Here is an 18773-nt window from a genome sequence, read left to right as displayed (position 1 = left end):
AAGAATTCATCTATTTATCTAACTTTTTTTTTCCCCATCTAGTCCCTATGTTGTCAAGTATTATGGCAGCTATTTTAAGAACACAGATCTATGGATTGTTATGGAATATTGTGGAGCTGGCTCTGTTTCGGACATAATTAGACTCCGCAATAAAACGGTGAGTTTTTTCAAAACGTGTAACACTTACTAAAACTAAAATGTAAATTAAGACTAGAGGCTGTAATGAAAATCAGAGTTATGAGAAAAGATCTTGACTGATGCCAAGGGGCATATCTGTGCCTTAGTTTCTCAGGAAACAAGCTCGTGCAGTTGCTCTGACTATCTGTTTATCCATTCCTCTGTGGAGTCATCAGCAGAAGCAAATGCATTTTGAGATATGGACGACCTGTAAGTTTCTTGAAAATTACTGCTTTGTACAAGGCAAAACTGTGCAGCTTCTTCCCCCTACGCCTTCCACCTCACAGTCTTGTCAGCAGGCCGCTTAGTATGTGAATGGTTTGGAAACAGGCATAGAATTGTCTTGCTCCCACTCAGTAATTAGGGAGCATGAGAAGTAATTGGCACTACTCAAGGAATGAGAAGGGGACAGATGCCAATTAAGGAATGTGAGAGGGAACCAAAGGGAGGGTTGTATGGAAGAGTCCTAATGGGCTTATAACAGCAGTAATATAGAAGAGGATGCAAACCTGTAGGAAACAGACTTTGTTAGTTCTACTTAAGAAACAGATACTCTGAAAAATGTTTTGTTGTAGATGTCAAATAATGTTTAGTTCCTTTGAGTCTGTTGTCTTCAGTAGTGGGCTGTAACATAAGGTATTCATTTTACCAACAAGTACTGTGAGATGACCCTCTACTTGCTAGCTCTTCACATTTTGTAAGTGCACCCTGAAATGGTCCTTGTAGCATACCTGGGAGCAGAGGGAAAGAGGAGGAGAGAAAAACAGTGTTTAGGCTTAGAAAATAAGACAAAATGGAAAACGGAATTACATTTATTAGGAAGTGGTGTTGATGTCCAGACTAGAGAGAGCCCCTTTAGAGAAGGTGGCTTGTATCGGGGCTGCTGTAGTGTTGAACTGATGACTGGACTGGGGAAAAGCCAAAACCAACGGGAGGTTGCTGGAGTTCCTGCAACCTTTAAAACTGGTGTCCTTACAGTTGTGTTATCCAAGGGTCAGTAGCTCCACTATCTGCACACTAGTCCAGAATTTAAAAAAAAAAAAAGTCCCATTTAAACCAGGATTTATTAAAATAAGGAGCAAACTTATGCGTATTTAGATAGAAAATGCTAGAATTTTTTATTAAAAAAAAGTGTGCATGTGTATTAAATAAATCAGACAATCTAGTTTCTCTTATATCTATTTTAGGATATTGACGTAGCAGAGATATTAGAGATTTGAGGGAAAGAGAAGTTTGAGTCTCGGTATGCATTTGCTCCAATGATCAGACAAACTGTGGTTAAAGTTCATATGATTAAATAGCATACGTTCTAAGAAATAGAATAATCAAGAAATACAAGGATATATGTATTGAGGGTAAAGTTAACACAACTTTTTTGAAGGCAAGTCATGCAGCATGTGGCTAGTAGAGTTCTATAAAGGAGTTGTTGGGCACACAAATAATGCTGGTTGGTATAAAGTTGGTCCAGATCTGCTTCATACTGAAAGGCTTATGGACAGACTTCCACATCAGAGGCTCTTCAAGAAATGTACCCGTAGTGGAGTAAACGGGGAGTTCTGTCATAGATGGGTAGTTGGCTTAAACATAAAAAAGATGGTGTGAGTAAATGGTCACTTTGGGAATACTGTGTGTGTCTGTTCTATCCCCTTTGGGAAAGAGGGAAGAAATAGTGATAGGATGAGGGGCAATGGTTTTAAACTAGAGCAAGGTAGGTTTAGATTAGACATTAGGGTGAAGTTCTTTACAAGAAGGGTGGTGAGACACTGGAACAGGTTGCCCAGAGAGGTAGTGGAGGCCCCGTCCCTGGAGACATTCGAGGCCAGGCTGGATGAGGCTCTGAGCAACCTGATCTAGTTGAAGATGTCCCTGCTTACTGCAGGGGGGTTGGACTAGGTGACCTTTAAAGGTCCCTTCCAACCCAACACATTCTATGAAATACTTATGACAGAGGTTGTATTCTTAGTAGTAAAAACAGGGAAAGACTTGAAAGGCTTTGTGGTACTGAGTGTCTGACTGAAAAAATAAACTGAAGTAAATGTGAAAAGATACATTTGGCTTCATGGGGAAGGCATTGTCTTTAATATACAGATTCATGAGCACTTCAACTTAATGTTTAGAAATAATTGAACAAGTAAAGTAGTTACCAAAGATGACAGTAGTACCAAGGACATAACAGAACTATGGCAGTTAAAGGAAGGTGACAGGGGTGATCAGAAGTAAAGAACACTTCTCTAGAAGGAGATACAAAATGGATTAGGATACTGCTGTGTTGAGAAAAGGTACATGGAGGGAGAGACATGGTAAAGGTTTTGAAAACCATGAGTAGCATGAAGAAAGTGATTAAGATATGACTATATCTTAGTGTTTATTACAAAACAAGAGATCACTTATATTAGTAGATCCAAAGCGAAATGTTTTTTTTTTTTCTACATGTGATGATAAAGGTCCACTCTATAGTTATAGAAGATCTTATAGATGCCAAGAGTTTGTTTTCAAAAAGCATTTGAAAAAGACCAGGAAAAAATCACTGTGGCTGAATGCAAATATTTAATGTCTGGTGCAGGAAGTCTTTGTGCTTCAGATCTCCAGGAAGGTGAAGCAGACAACTATCACTTTTAGTTGACATGTGCTCACCTTCAGACAGGCTACCAGGCTCGATAGAGCTTTTATTCTGGGTTAGGATGGGGGTGTTCTGGTGTATGTAACAAAAAAAGCAAAGCAAACCTCTCCCTTTCTCACTTGCTGTGCCTACATGTTCCAAGTTCTGAAATATTTAGGCAGAGGCTCTGGACTTGTTTGAATTCTCTTACTCTTTGTGGAACAGTGACCTGATCACCCAGACTACTGTGTGATGGAAAGCTTGTGACTGTGTTACTGGAATGAGGCTGCTTAAAGTACTTCAGCATTCTGTTGGTGACATGAATTAATTAACGAATTTATTTATTTATGTATTTATTTTTAAAATGGAAACAAGAAGTGGTTTCACTGTTCTTTCCACAAGGGGGGAAAAAAAAGAAATGTCTTCACTTGGAAGTGAGGAGGCTATTGATTCTTATTTTGTCAGAATGTTTATTGAATAGGCCCGGACACACTGTAGTTTCCCTAAGTTGTAAAATGAAGACTGTGGCTGGGCCAAGGAAAAGTTTATTTCCTGCTTCTCCATATACATATGGAAAATGAACTGAGGAAGAGAGAGTTGAAGTAAGAACCCTTGCTTTAATGGAATGGTCATCAGGATCACCACTTGGACTCGATGATATTAAAGGTCTTTTCCAACCTAAATGCTTCTATGATCAAATCAAAATAAGTCATAGGAAAAGGTGGATGTCACCTCATATTTGGGGAGGAAACATTGCTGTACGTTTGCCCTTGTTGTTCATCTCTAAAACTAAGAATTTACTGATCTTCTTTTTCTGTGTCTGTGTTTCCCCTACTTTTTCAAAAGTTTTGTTATTTGTCTAGGCAGTAAAACAACACTGGGCTTTGCTCTAATGGACTGAAAATGAGGGAAGCAGAATTCAAGGTTAAGGAAACTTCTAGTGACTGTTGGGAACCTGTTCATATAGAGAGGCTTACAGCTTGACAGGAGCGGTTTCTTGTCCAAGAGCCCCAGGATACTACTTTGAAGTTAAATCGACCCCTGGAATTCTGCCCTGGAGTCTTCTAGTGTTCCAGGCAGATCAGCAGCACTAGAGCGAGGTTATGATGCCTGTTAGCTCATCTGAGATGTGGTGTTCGTCAGTTCAAGGCAGCAAAGCTGTATATCTAGTTTTGTCTGCTTTTCTCAGAGACTGATTTGGGAAGTACATGTGTCTTATACAGTCAAACTGCAGGTTGCTGCCAGAAAAGGCAGTTCTGTTGTTATTATCCAACCTGGCTGATGTGTTCCTACCTTTTCTGTGCCTCAGATGCTGTGATTGTGTGGCTGCAGGGTGATCTTGGCTAAGCTTGATGACCTCATAGGGGTACTTCTTCTGTAGTCTGTCCTCCCTACCCCCTCGTGAGCTAAATCAGGACTTATGTGGCAGTGCAGTGGCTTGATCTGATGCAACAGAGGGGTTAGAATGAGCAGTGGGGAAAGGGAAGGAAATGAAGGAATGGGACTGACTTTTTCAGTGGCAGCTTGCAATAGAGTGAGGTAATTACAGTGTGAAGCAATACTTTAAGTCCTGCTGGCTGCTGTTAATATATTGGGGAGTATTGACACACCAGCAACCCTGCCTCTACTGATAATTTAGGATGCACTTGCTCATCCACTGATCACGGTTAACTGAGTCATTCTAATCCTGTCTCTTTTGGCGATCAAATTCAGTTGGCTGTAGCCTCTCTGGGCTAAAGGCACTTTGCTCATAAGAATGTTATTTTGCAGTTTTAAGCAGTCATGTTTCTCAGTAATTTTGCAGTTAAAATAGTTTTAATTTGTAGGCCTTTGCACTAAAGTACATGTGATTTGCATCTGTAAATTGGTTATCTTAAGGCCTCTATCACAGTATATATTAGCATCTATCATAGTATAACTTCCTCAGTTGAGCCCACATGGATTAATTAGTAGCCAGCCAGTCCATACATGAAGACTGAAATTCCTTCTGTGCTGGCTAACTTGTTTAACTGATATCAGTGGCCTGAAGTTATGGCAGTGGACAAGTCCTTCCTGGATATGCTGCTGACCATGTTCTGTTGGTGAATGGACCGTCTTCTGGGAGGTGAATTGAATCCATGGGCTGGACAGTCATGTTACAGATCAGAAACTGATCTTTAGGCCAAGACTCTTCAAGTACTTTTCTATGCAGCCAGATTGAGGAAGAGGAAAGAAGTTGATCCCAAATTCCTGGTTGCCTTATTCCATGTCTAGCCTTACATACCAAGGTAGTCTATACTAGCTTCTGCAATGGAGCACAGAGATTATTCAGTGCTTGTCTTAAAAAAAAAAAAAAAAAAAAAAAAAAAAAAAAAAAGCCTTATTAGGGCAACGAATGGTTGACTGTTACATAAATGTTGGGGGGCATTATCTCAATTTTTAGGAATTATTTTTCCGTAGTTCTTTAAAGTAGCACGTAGGTTCCTCAAAAATGGATTGTGGTGTCTGGATCTCAAAATGATAGACCTTTCTTGCAACCTTGCAATAAAACTTATCCATCGGCTTGGAAACTAGCTCATAGGAGAAAATTAGGTTTCATTTCAGGAAAAAAGTATTTATTATTTGTGTGCCAGAAATAATATGCATGTTATACGTTGGTTAATTCTTATGAAAGAAGAGCAAGTTAGAGATACACTGTTATTAATCTGTTTCCAAAATAACTATGTATATATTAAATGCAAATAAGGCTGCCAAAAAAGCACTTAGAAGTTAGGAAGCTTCAGAACTAAGACTGGCAATGCAGCATCCTCTGGTACATGTGCAGTGTGAAACACAGATTGTTCTCTCTTCCCCCTTTTCTACAGGACTCAATGTTAGCATATTACTCACCCAGTGAGGAATTGCTGTATATGTTATTAAATTAGCATATAATCTGAAGTCTGGTGTTTATTTGCAAAATACTAAAAGAGTTTCTCTGAAGACAGAATAATCTTTCCCCAAGCTTTGTCTGATCTTCATATTTCCATTGAAATAAATACTGTTATTAATTAGTCAGATACTGCTATGAACATCTACAGGTCAGTTCTAAGGAGAACTAGCTTCCTGGATGATTTCTGTAGTTTCCCCACATAGATTACCCAAGGCAGGTGCATAAGATGTTGGAGACCATTTTGTGGGCAGTCTTAAAACTGTTGGTAGCCATGTAATCTTAAAATGCTTAGCGTCATATAATTCACTGACCTTCTGTTTTTAAAATGTGCTGCTTGGAAGAAAGCTTATAAAGTACTACTTCAGTTCTAATGGCTGTATTTGCTGGGTTTCACAGTGCTCATGTTTGCTACTGATCTCTTTCTGTTGTCAGGTCACTGCTAAAATCTGAGAGAGGCTATAATATGTTCAAGGGGGATAGAATTTTCATGTGTTTTTCTGATCTGTACAGTTTGTCTAGTTGGATATTCAACAGATCTCCGTTTCCTCATCACCTTCCCCCAAGTATCAGAAGGCAAATTTGGGGAGATTTTCGGAGAATGGCAGAAGTTGCATTCATGGTTTGAAGTCAGTTACTCATTTTTCAATTTGAGCTGCTCAAGATTTTTCGAAGAGAAGATTGTTAGACTTGCATGATGTAAGCAACAGCTTTTTTTCCCCTCTTCCATATAATTTTTGGTAATGTCAGTTTTAAGTTGCTGAAACAATAAAATGACCATGTAAACACAGAATATAAAGAAACTTATACTAATGTGTTCCAATTAGAAGTAGGTGTTTAAATGAATGTTTAATCAGGTCAGTCCTCTAGTGGTACCCCACATACACCTCGCATAGCAAAACGCTACAAAGTCTTATTCCTGTTACACTAAAGGGTGGAAGTTTAACCTTACTGCCTCCCCACAATGCTCTTTCCCCTCAAAGAACCCCATCATTGTTTGCCTTGGAGAGCTAGAAATACCATCTGAATTGTTAATGTCTTTCCAGTTTGAGTCAATCTCTCTGCATATAAAATTCTAATCCAGGCAATAAAATTTGTCTCAATCTAAGGAATTAAGCCAAGTTTCGTAAAGGTCAGAAAAACACATCCTTCTTCCATATACATTTTTTTCTATAGTGAAAGAATCTGTGTTTAAAGTTGGGATGGATTTATTGTTGTATATTCTTGTGGTGAGGAAGTGGAAGAAATGTAGGAAAAGGCAGGTAAAAGAAATGTTACTTTGTTGAAATTGGATGTTTATTTTAGAGGTGTCGAGGAAGGAGGTGAACAGTGTGCCACTGATTTGAAATAAGTGATAATTTTATTTTATAAGGGACCTCTGAAAGGCATCTAATGGAATCTCCTGTTCCAAGGAAGGTGAACTTTGAAGTTGAATTAGGTTGATCAGGACCGTGTTCAGCTGAGTTTTGAAAATCTAAAGAGGGGAGGATTTCAACAGTCTCTCTCTGCAGCCCTGTGAACTTCTTTCTTCTTGTTTCTAACTGAACTTCCTCTGTGACAACTTGTGACTTGCCCATTCTCTTTTTTCTCTGCCACTCTGAGAAGTGTCTGCCTCTATGAGGATTTTTTTTTTTTAGTGCCCCATTTAAATTGTTGAAAATTGCATTGAAATATCCACTCTTCTTCAGACAAGACAAACCTTGCTGTGTCAACTTGGTACATTATGTGCTCTAGCCGCCACTGCTGGACTCTCCAGTTTGTCAGCATTTCTTTTACGGTAGGCGGGAACTGGGCACAGTCTTCCAGATTTGGCTTTACAAGTGCTAAATAAAGAGGAATATTTACTTAACCTGACTTGCTGACTGTACTTTCCTAATGAAGACCAAATTATGGTGAGCCTTCCCTGTTTTGAGGGTATATTGCTGACTCACGTTCAGCTTGTCTACTGGAGCCACTCCAGAACCTTTCCTGCAGCAATGCTACCTGCCCCACTGATCCTTAGCTGTTCATGGCATGGGGTTCTTCTGTCCTAGGTGTGGGACTTTTGCTTTTGTTGAACTTCAATTTTGTTGTCAACCTAATTCGTCCAGCTTGTTGAGGTCCCTCTGAGTGGCAGCCCTACCTTTTAGTGTACTGACAGCTTCCACCTGTTTCATGTTATCCACAAATGTGATGGGTGTGTGTTCTAGCTCCCTGTCTAGGTTGTTGATGAACATGTTGGAGTATTCACCCTGGTGTTAACCTCTGAGGAATATTGTTTACAGCTGGCTATTGGTAATGTTTTGAACCACCATTGAGCCCAGCAGTCCAGCCAGTTGTTCTTCCATATTTTCTCCATGATTCCCCAGATTAGCTAAAAAAATCCATTGTAGATTGTCAACAGCCTTTGTAAAGTCAAACTAAGTGACATTCTCAGCGCTCTCTTCGTCGCCATAAGAAAGTGGCCAAATTTGGCATGATTTCATACTAGTAAACTTGTGCTGGCTGTTTCCAACCACCTTTTTACCCTTTGTGTGTCTAGAAATTAGCTTCTGTGAGGATTTGCCTCATAATATCCTAGGGATTGAGAATAAGCTGGCCAGTTTGTAATTCCTTGAATCATTCTTCTTTCCCTTTTTGAACATGGTATCATAAGGGACATCCCCTGATTGTAACTTTTTAAAGCTGATAAGAACCAGCCTTGAACTGGCACAAGCCACCTCCTTGGCGTCTTTGGATGCATCTCCTCTGCTCCCATGGACTTGTATTTATCCAACTTAATATGAGTCATTCCTAACTTATTCCACTTTTGCTACTAGGCAGAGACAACTGAGAGACAGAGAAGCCCCTACTAAAGACTGATACAAAGAAGATGTTTAGGAGACTTCTGCATCATTTGTGAAGAGACTGACCACCCAATTTAGCATCAGGCCAACATTTTTCTTGTGTGTGTTTATTTTTTTTCTTTTCTTTCTTTTCTTCTACATATAGACCAATATGATCTCTTCTTGCTATTCTCTGTATTGCTGTCCAATTTCAAACCCACCCTAGTCTTGGCCTTCCTAATTCTGCTCCTTAGTATTCAGGCAATGCTTCTTTATTTGTCTTTAGTAGTCTATTTCTGTTTCTGTCTCTTTCATGCTTCAGTTTTTGAACTTTATCTCAGCCAGGAGTTCCTAGTTCATTCAAGATGGCCTCCTGCTGTACTTGTTTGTTATCTTGCATGTCAGGAGCAACTGTTTTCGTACTTGAAGGAGGTTGCCCTTGATGCTCAACCAGCTCTTCAAGGTTCCATTGCCCTTTAGGGCAGCATGCTCTGGGATCCCACCCACTACTTCCTTTAACCAGCTGAGGTTTGCTGTCTGGAAATCTGGTTCTGCTACTTGCTTTTGTCACTTCTCTCATAACTTAACCTCCAGCATCTCATAGTCACTCCCAAGGCTGCCTCTGCCATCACTGACAAGTTCTACTCATGAGTAGCTGGTCTAGTGGAATGTCTTCTGTAGTGGGCCTGTACAGCACCTGCAGTAAAAATTATTACTGCTTACACCTGTATTTTTTTTTGTATCCTGACGTGTTGCCCTCCCAACAGGTATTGAGCTGGTTGCATCCTCCCCTCCCCTTCCTCGCCTCCCCCCATCAATGGCCTGTGATCAGAGGCTTCTTCCAGTGCTGAGGATGACTTCATCTACCTCATCTTTTTGATTGTATGGTTTATAGTAGATGCCATGATGGCATGCATCTTTTGGGCTACCCATCTGATTTTTGACCTATAAACTCTCAACAAGTTTGTGTTCCATAGCAGAGCTGCATGTTTGTGAAGAGTTCAACCCTGCCCATCCTTCCTGCTTGTTGCTTGTGAGGAGCCCGCATCCATCTCTGACAGCATGCTAGTTATGTGAACTGTCTGTTGTGTCTTTAATTCCAGTGACGTCATAGCTCTGCAGTTGTGCACAGGCTTGCAGTTCTTCCTCTTTGGATCATAGGCTGTATACGTCTGTGTGCAGGGTTTCAGATGTACTGTTTTGCCCTACTTTCTCTGAAAGGGAGTTAGAAAACTTCCACTGGAAACTCTGTCCTATATGTGCTTCTCCATTCTGTGTTCCTCCACTTAGCTGAAGGCTTTGGTTTATGTTCCCCGGTGAACCTAGTTTAAAGCTCTCTTGTAGGTTAGCAAACAAAGATACTCTTGACTGCCTTTGTCAGGTAGATCCTGTTTCTCTCCAGTAGCCTTCATTCCTCTGAGGATCCTGTGTTCATAGAAATGCTAATGCTTTGCTGCTGTTAGCAGGCCTGTTGGAAGGTGGTGATCTGCAGGTGCATCTGCTTCTGATTGAAGCCTTGGCCTTGTCTGGCAAATACTTCATTGGTGTCACAGCAAGCTGCCACTTGGTAGTGAAGAATAAGGACTAAGGAGTCTGACTTTCATATTCTAATCAGTTCTTCATCTCCCTATGTGTACTTATTAGTGCTAGCTGATGTTGAGCATGTGACTGTGGGAGATACCCGAGATATCCTGAAATAGTTTTCCATATGATATGTTTTAGATAACTTTTTGTTGCTGCTAGGCTATATTAATTTTTTTGAACTACAGGTAGAAGACTCTGATTTCTTAGCACTATCTTGAATTATCCAGTATAAAAATGCTAATTTAAGGAGAAGGTGGGGTCTGTTGCATATTGTATTCAAGAAACGTCACAAAAAGTTACGTTACTGGGATTACATAGTCAAAAACACACATCTGAAAAAATTCCAACACTGATCATCACCTGTGCAGTGAATGGCCATTGTTATGTTTATTGCAGCATATTTTCCATATGATTTTACATGTAGCATGACTTGGGCTCAGTAAGAAGAATGGCACAATTACTGAAAGTTTTAGGCCAAACCGTGTCATCATAAGTAATTTAGATGTCATGACTTGGTATCTCACTCAAAATACAGGCTGTGATTTTTGTTTTGAGGAGCACACAGAGCATGCAGGTCTGCTTAAAACAAGAAGTCTGAAAAGTAATTGCTCTGAAAGTGAAGCTCAAGGGAAGTGACTTAAGGACAGTGTAGTCTCACTGAATTTTGTAGCAGACAATGGGAACCAGAATCTAATGTTGACTTCAGGCTAGAGCTGCAACCGTAACAACTTTTTCTCTCTGAAGCTTTCTGCCTTAATTCATGTTACCCTTTCCACTTGTAATGTTTGAAGTGTATCATAGTAACTGCCATCTCCCCTGCTCATTTGCTCACCTCTGCTGCATCTCAGCCTCTTTGTTAGCCCAGCCTTGTCTTCACATAAATGAAGAATAGGAGAGGTATGTGATTATGATAAGATCAGTGATGTTCAAGCTTCGTAGCTTCTGGTGGAAGAACGATTATACCATGGCGCCTTTATTTGCCATGAGAGTGCACTTAGCCAGTGTGTTTGACCTAATCAGACTGTTCAGATGCAGTGATTTGATACTTCCTGGAAGCATCAGGCTTAATGTGCATGTATTACTTAGTGTAAAAAGAGCAGCTGGGAATGGACTTAGGCAGTTAAAGCAATTCAGCTGACCCAGACCCCTTCAGAGGGGCCCTCAGGAAGGAGAATGATTGACTGTGAGCAGAGAACCTGTAGATGAGTTGTCCCAACAGCTGCATGGATTGGGTAGTGTGTGATAGACTGTATAAATGCACCCTGAAGCCTCCCTTGTGCGTGGCATCCATAGATGTAAATATGTGGATTAGCTGGTCTCCTAATAGATATGGAACACCTGAATTTTCTGCGATCTGCTTTGCTCCAAATTTCCATTTTAAAGATTGGCTTAATGGTTAATGTTTTTGTGTAGGCTGTAAAGTTGTTCACCTTTATCATTCACATTCATTTTAATATATAACTTGCATGTGGTTTTGATGGTGAAGGATTTGAAACTGCTTCATGGCTGATTCATATTTAGGGGGTAGCACCCACCCATCAAAGGGACACAGCATACAGAATTATAACTAGCCAAAGATACCAAGCAGATAAATGTTCCACAGGATTTTAAATGAGGATCTTGACACAATTAGAAATCAGAAATGAAGTAGAAAGATAATGACTGTGAAATTACGCTAAGGTGCAAGGTATAGAGCATGCTATGCTAATGGAAGAAGGGTGCTGTATGTTTAAAAGCTCAGAATAAAATACATTAACTGCTTTAACAGGAAATATAATACCCATATGGCTTGATCAGGAATAGTATGGTATAAGAACCATACATCCAGACCAGGATAGCAACACTGACTGTAACATATGGCTATGTAGTTTTTAGGAAAGACAGACCAGTAGGGCAAGGTGGTGGAGTTGTTCTGTACGTGAGAGCGCAACTGGAATGTATTGAGCTCTGCCTAGGGGTGGATGAAGAACATGTTGAGAGCTTATGTATAAGAATTAAGGGGCAGGCTAATATGGGAGACACTGTCTTGGGTGTTTACTACAGACCACTGGATTAGAAAGAAGTCTGCAGACAGCTGGAAATAGCCTCACGCTCACAGGCCCTGGTTCTCATGGGGGACTTCAACCACCCTGATGTCTGCTGGAAAGGCAAAGACGGACAGACACGCACGGTCCAGGAGGTTCCTGCACAGCATTGATGATAACTTTTTGACACAGGTGGTGGAGAAGCCAAGAAGGTGAGGTGCACTGCTGGACCTCATGCTGACAACCAAAGAAGGACTAGTTGGGCATGTAAAGGTTGGGGTAGCCATGCGGTGACCATGAAATGGTGGAGTTCAGGATCCTGTGTGGAAGAAGCAGGGCAAAAAGTAGAATTACAACCCTGGACTTCAGGACAGCTAACTTTGGCCTCTTCAAAGACCATGCTTGACCAATCTTATAGCCTTCTGTGACGGAATGACTGGCTGGGTGGATGAAGGGAGGGCAATGGATGTTGTCTACCTTGACTTCAGCAAGGCTTCTGACACAGTATCTGATAACATCCTCATAGGTAAGCTTCCGATGTGTGGGTTAGGTGAGTGGACAGTGAGGTGGATTGAGAACTGGCTGAATGGCAGAGCTCAGGGTTGTGATCTGCAGCGCGGAGTCCAGTTGGAGGCCTGTAACTAGCAGTGTTTCCCAGGGGTCAGTACTGGGCTCAGTCACGTTCAACATATTCATCAACAACCTGGATGAAGGGACAGAGTGTACCCTCAGCAAGTTTTACTGATAATACAAAACTGGGAGGGATGACTGAACCACTAGAAGGCTAGAGAATTGGGCGGAGAGGAACCTAATGAAGTTCAACAAGGGCAATTTTAGGGTCCTGCACCTAAGGAGGAATAACCCTGTGTACTGGTTAGGGATTGACCCGCTGGAGAGCGGCTCTGCAGAGGGGGACTTGGGAGTCCTGGTGGACAACAAGTTGACCATGAGCCAGCAACATGCCCTCGTGGCCAAGAAGGCCAATGGTATCCTGGGGCGCATTAAAAAGAGCACGGCCAGCAGGTCGAGGGAGGTCATCCTCCCCCTCTACTTTGCCCTGGTGAGGCCGCACCTGGAGTACTGTGTTCAGTTCTGGGCTCCCCAGGTCAAGAAAGACAAGGAACTACTGGAGAGAGTCCAGTGGGGGGCTATAAAGATGATCAAGGGAATGGAGCACTTCTCTTATGAGGGAAGGCTGAGGGACCTGGGTCTGTTTAGCCTGGGGAAGAGAAGACTGAGAGGGGATCTTATCAATGCTTATCAATATCTAAAGGGCGGGTGTCAAGAGGATGGGGCCAGACTCTCTTCAGTGGTGCCCGGCAACAGGACAAGGAGCAACGGGCACAAACTGGAACACAGGAAATTCCGTCTGAACATGAGGAAAAGCTTCTGTACTTCAGTCCTTCTCTGGAGATAATCAAAACCCGCCTGGATGCATTCCTATCCGACCTACTCTAGGTGAACCTGCTTTGGCAGAGGGGTTGGACTAGATGATCTCTGAAGGTCCCTTCCACTCCCTACCATTCTGTGATATGCCTTATATTAAAATATTAAATATTTTGTTTCTTTTAATTGTATTGTGTGGTAGTTATCAATGTAATTGCTTGTATGTCAACATCAAATTACTGTTAGAACTAGAGAGTACTAGATATTTTTTTTCATATCTTGTGTATATGAAGATATAAGCCGTTAAATGCATTTAGGTAATGTGTCTTCAGGATGTGTCCTTTTAAAACAAGTTTAGAATGATGAAATGCATTGTAAAATATAAGTGGGGTTAACTGCTACGCTCATGGCTGTGGAAGAAATAGAATAGACTATTTCTGTTGGAAGGGACCAATAACGCTGACCTAATCCAATTCAGGGATGACCAAAAGTTAAAGCATGTTGTTAAGGGCATTGTCTAAATGCCTCTTAAAACATCTTGAGCTTGGGGCATCGACCACCTCTCTAGGAAGCCTGTTCCAGTGATTGACCACCCTCTCGGTAAATAAATGCTTCCTAATGTCGGGTCTAAACCTTCCCTGGCACAGCTTTGAATGTTTCCCACCTGTCCTATCACTGGATCCCAGGGAGAGGGAGTCAGCACGTCCCTCTCCACTTTGCCCCCTCAGGGAGCTGTAGAGAGTAATAACAGTCACCCCTCAGCCTCCTTGTCTCCAAACTAGGCAAGCCCAAAGTCCTCAGCTGCTCCTCATAGGGCATTTCTTCCAGCCCTTTCTCCGGTTTTGTTGCCCTCCTCTGGAGGCATTCAAGGACCTTCACATCCTTCTTAAATGGTGGGGCCCAGAACTGCACGCAGTGCTCAAGCTGAGACTGCACCAATGCTCAACGCATCAGGATCATCACCTCTTTTGACCAGCTGGTTACACAGTGTTTGATGCATCCCAGGATGAGGTTTGCCCTCTTGGCTGCCAGGGCACACTGCTGACTCCTATTGAGCCTGCTGTTGACCAGCACCCCCAGATCCCTTTCTGCAGGGCTGCTCTCCAGCCACTTGTCTCCTAAATTATACCTGTGTCTGACGTTACTCTGTCTCAGGAGAAGATTCTGGCATTTGGACTTATTGAATTTCCTGCAATTGACCATTGCTCAATGCTCCAATGTATCTAGATCCCTTTGCAAGGCCATCTGTCCCTCGACAGTCAACAGCACTCCCCAGTTTGGTATCATCAGCAAACTTGCTAATGGAGCATTCAACTTCTGCATCCAGATCATTGATAAATACATTGAACAGGGCTGGCCCTAGAATTGAGCTCTGAGGAACACTGCTGATGACAATTCACTAACCAGATATAGCCCCATTCATGACAACCCTTTGAGCTCTGCCCTTTAGCCAGTTCTTCACCCAGCACACCATGTACCTACTCATCCCACAGCTGGACAACTTGTCTAGAAGGATACTGTGAGGGACAGTATCAAAAGCCTTGCTAAACCCCAAAAAGACTACATCTGCTGCCTTCCCTTCATCCACTAGGTGGGTGACCTTATCAACAGAAGGATATCCCTTTAGTTTAAACAGCATTTTCCCTTTGTGAACCCATGTTGACTGTGCCTGATGATTGCATTGTTCTTCAAATGTACTTCAGTAGTATCCAGCATGATCTCCATAATTTTTCTAGGAACTGAGGTTAGACTAACAGGTCTGTGGTTTTCTGGGTCTTCCCTCATGCCCTTCTTGTAAATTAGAATGACATGGGCTATCTTCCTGTCAGCAGGGACCTCAACGACTAATTTTTCAAGAACTAAAGCTAGGGATTTACTTCCTTAGGAGCACACTTCTCCCAGGTAGAGCCCTCAGCACAGAAAAGACATAGACCTGTTGGAGCGGGTCCAGAGGAGGGCCACAAAAATGATCAGAGGGCTGGAACACCTCTCCTATGAGGACAGGCTGAAAGAGTTGGAGTTGTTCAGCCTGGAGAAGAGCAGGCTCCGGGGGGACTTTATTGTGGCCTTTCAGTACTTAAGAAGGCCTACAGGAAAGATGGGGACAAACGTTTTAGCAGGGCCTGTCGTGACAGGACAAGGGGTAATGGTTTTAAACTGAAAGAGGGTGGATTTAGACCAGATAAAAGTATGAATTTTTTTGCAACAGTGGTGGTGAAACACTGGAACAGGTTGCCCAGAGAGGTAATAGATGCGCCATCCCTGTAAACATTCAAAAGCAGGTTGAAGATGTCCCTGCTCATTGCAGGGGGTTGGACTAGATGATCTTTAAAGGTCCCTTCTAATGCAAACTATTCTATGATTCTAAGTAACAAGCGATAGGATGAGCGGAAGTGGCCTGAAGTTGCACCAGGGGAAGTTTAGATTGGATATTAAGGAAAATTTCTTTACTGAAAGGGTTGTCAAGCATTGGAACAGGCTGCCCAGGGAAGTGGTGGTGTCACCATCCTTGAAGGTATTTAAAAGACGTGTAGATGTGATGTTTAGGATTGTGGTTTAGTGGTGGACTTGGCAGTGCTAGGTTAACAGTTGGACTTGATGATCTTAAAGGTCTTTTCCAACAAAAATGGTTCTATGATTCTACATAACTTACGTTTGTTCAGTCAACTAACTTGCTGGATATTCCTTAGTAGCTAAATATTTTGGACTTCCTTTATTTTGGGGTGATATGCAAGCTTTAAATGTAGACCAGTCAACTCAAACAAACCAACCAACCATGCACCCCTGATTTATTCATATTGGTATAAATACATCTAATTCTGCTGTATGGAATAATTTAGTTGTAAATGATACTAATATGGAGTTATAAAATGGTTGAGGTTGGAAAGGACCTCTGGAGGTCACCTGATCCAACTATCCTGTTCAAGCAGGGACATCTAGAGGTGGTTGCCCAGGAGCATGTCCACATGGCTTTTGAATGCCTTCAAGGAGGGAGACGCCACAACCTTCCTTGGCAACTTATTCCAGTGCTTGATTGCCCTCACAGTAAAAAAGTGTTTCCTGACATTTGGAGGGAACCTCCTGTGTTTCAGCGTGTGCCCATTGCCTCTGGTCCTGTCACAGGGCACCACTGAAAAGGGCCTGGCTCCGACCTCTTTGCATCTTCCCTTCAGATATTTGTACACATTGACGAGGTCCCCCTTGAGCTTTTTCTTCTCCCAGCTCTGTCAGCCTTTCCTCATGTGGAAGATGCTCCATTCCCTTAATCATCTTTATGGCCCTTTGGTGGACTGTCTCCAGTATGTCCATGTCTCTCTCGTACTGGGGAGCCCAGAAATGGACCCAGTACTGCAGGTGTGGCCTCAACAGTGCTGAGCAGAGGGGAGGGACCACCTCCCTCCACCTGCTGGCAACGCTTTGTCTAATGCAGCCCAGCATACCATTTGCCTTCTTTGCTGCATACAAAATACTTAAATACCATTAATGTTGTGCAAAAACATCTGCAATAGACAGTTTTGGTCTACAGAAATAACGTAACTAGAACTTTTCGTATAATGCTTTATAAGTCCAGTAAGGGAAGAAATGGTGTATGTATGGCTCAGCTGCTATGCTGCTGATTAATAACAATTGTGGTTTTAGAAATATTTTTTTGGAGATTTTTGTATTTATGTAATTATTTTCAGTGGTATGCATGGGTAATGTATGTTCTGCAAAAAGTTTAAATTGCACAAAAATCAAGAAATTAATAATTTAAAAAGATCTTTTTAGAGGGTTTTTTTGGTTGTGATTTCATGTAACGTTTAATATGGCAGTACATTATTTTCTGAAAAGGTAATTTTGCGTAGGGAAGGTGAGTGTACTTTGAGTAAGGCTGGAAATTCATTGCATCCTTCTAAATATTATAAGATATTAAAGTTAAACATTCTGTCTTGAGTATTGTTATGCATACACTTGGCCATGTTTAGCAATAATATAAGCAGGAATGACTTTAGTGACTGCATCACATTATATAGATGATGATAATATATACGCGTGTGTGTGTATATATATACACACACACTTTATGAAGCACAAGTGGATGCACCTAGGGCATCTGGCGTTGTGATTGATGTGTCTTATCACTTAGGGCAGAGTAAACCTGTTCTCCCTTTTACCTGTGCTTCACTGCTGCTACTGATGTTCCCGATAAACACGACTCATTCTCTCTGCTTACTTCTTATAGGTGCCATTCATTTCTGTGGGCCTTTCTGACCACTGTATGTATTTTGATGTTACTTAAAGACTTCTTACTTTTGAAACACATAGTTATGCTAGAGCTTTCCTTTACAGATGGTCCCCAGATGGTGTATCAGGCTGGAGTACTCTCAAACTCACTCTCTTCTGGTTTGCCGGATTCTCAGTCCTTAGCTTCTTTGTCAGCCTTTTGGTACAGGTGTTCTGTTACCCTCTCCTTTTGAGAGCTGGATTTTGCCATGCAGCTGCAAAAGCACTTCTTCATCTAGAGTTGATCCAAAGATCTCCATGTGGCTTAACAACTAATTTTTGAAGAACTAAAGCTAGGGATTTAGCTTCTTAGAAACGCCACATATTGAAGAGAGACCTTCTCTGCAGAGCCTTCTAAGCAGAGTTTCTCGTAATACTTGCTTCTGGATGAAAGCGGGCAGTAAGTTGTATGCCTATCATGCTGTACATTTGTCAGTGCTCAGCATCATTTTTTCGTGCATGTTCAGGATTAACTGCATGGTAGTCTTTGGAGATTCAGGACGTTGTATTGTTTCTGAAGTGGGGTGGATTTGGCAAAGCTCTGGCAGAAAGTGTTACACTCAGCATGTCATAAACAATTCATGATACACGTTAGTAGCCAGAGCTTAAATTGCCCGTAGTGTGAGTCTTCAGATAATGAGAGTTGTCTCTTTCTCCAGATATTCTTCTGACCATTGTTTAGTTTATCTTACAGTTGATTGAAAGTCCCTTCTTTCCTGACTCCAGAGCAGGCAGGTGGTTTCACTCCTTTGGTGCAATGCCAGGAAAGCTGTCTTGTTTGAGCTGTGTATAACAGGGTTTTCAGTTCTCCTGGCATACACTCCTTTGAAGCAGCATAGTAGTCACCATAAAGAAGCAGCACAAATAAAGACTTTGAGCAGTGTGCCACTGAATAGAAGCACTGAAAGATCTCAGAGATAAATGGCAGGCAGGGAATGCATAATGTGGAGCAGAGGCGGTAACTGCTTGCTGTGGAGCATGGAGCTAACGCCACCATCAATTTCATCCTCTACTTGCACAGGGAAAGGTTT

General features: G+C 41.8%; 1 protein-coding gene across 1 annotated transcript in view; it reads left to right on the top strand.

The window, feature by feature from the left end:
* Positions 1–18773, top strand: part of STK3 (serine/threonine kinase 3) — a 143208-nt gene that overhangs the window by 10991 nt on the left and 113444 nt on the right. Inside the window, exon 4 of the mRNA XM_074577510.1 lies at positions 43–157. Within this exon, the coding sequence (XP_074433611.1) occupies positions 43–157 (115 nt within the window). The remainder of the gene's footprint in view (positions 1–42; positions 158–18773) is intronic.

This window comes from Larus michahellis, chromosome 2 (genome assembly GCF_964199755.1).
Source record: "Larus michahellis chromosome 2, bLarMic1.1, whole genome shotgun sequence".
NCBI lineage: Eukaryota > Metazoa > Chordata > Aves > Charadriiformes > Laridae > Larus > Larus michahellis.
This window is presented reverse-complemented; position numbering and strand designations above follow the sequence as displayed.